Below are 248 nucleotides of genomic sequence, written 5' to 3' on the forward strand. Positions count from 1 at the left end.
CTAAGACTTTTTTAAGGGAAGGGGTCACCGCCCCCACCAGCCTGGGTAATATTTTTTTTATCCCCAAACGCTGACTTAGCCACCACTTCCACGTCTCCAGTGTGCGAGCGAGAGACAAAATGGGGCTGTATCTTTGGGGGCCACTGTGAGAGGAAATAGTTTTTTTTGTTTTTTAGGAATTTAAATTAAAAAGTGAAAAATAGGACTAGAAGTGAGATGTTTAAGATCTTATACCTGTGAAGTGCAAC

The 248-nt window shown here is 41.9% G+C and overlaps 1 protein-coding gene across 1 annotated transcript in view; it reads right to left on the reverse strand.

The window, feature by feature from the left end:
- Window positions 1–11: 11 nt before the first annotated feature.
- Window positions 12–248, reverse strand: part of LOC119594861 (Golgi-resident adenosine 3',5'-bisphosphate 3'-phosphatase-like) — a gene marked incomplete in the record, with an annotated part of 4,975 nt that continues 4,738 nt past the window's right edge. The window contains 1 exon segment of the mRNA XM_037943943.1: window positions 12–143. Within this exon segment, the coding sequence (XP_037799871.1) occupies window positions 12–143 (132 nt within the window).

Source organism: Penaeus monodon, chromosome 34, assembly GCF_015228065.2.
Source record: "Penaeus monodon isolate SGIC_2016 chromosome 34, NSTDA_Pmon_1, whole genome shotgun sequence".
Taxonomy (NCBI): Eukaryota; Metazoa; Arthropoda; class Malacostraca; order Decapoda; family Penaeidae; genus Penaeus; species Penaeus monodon.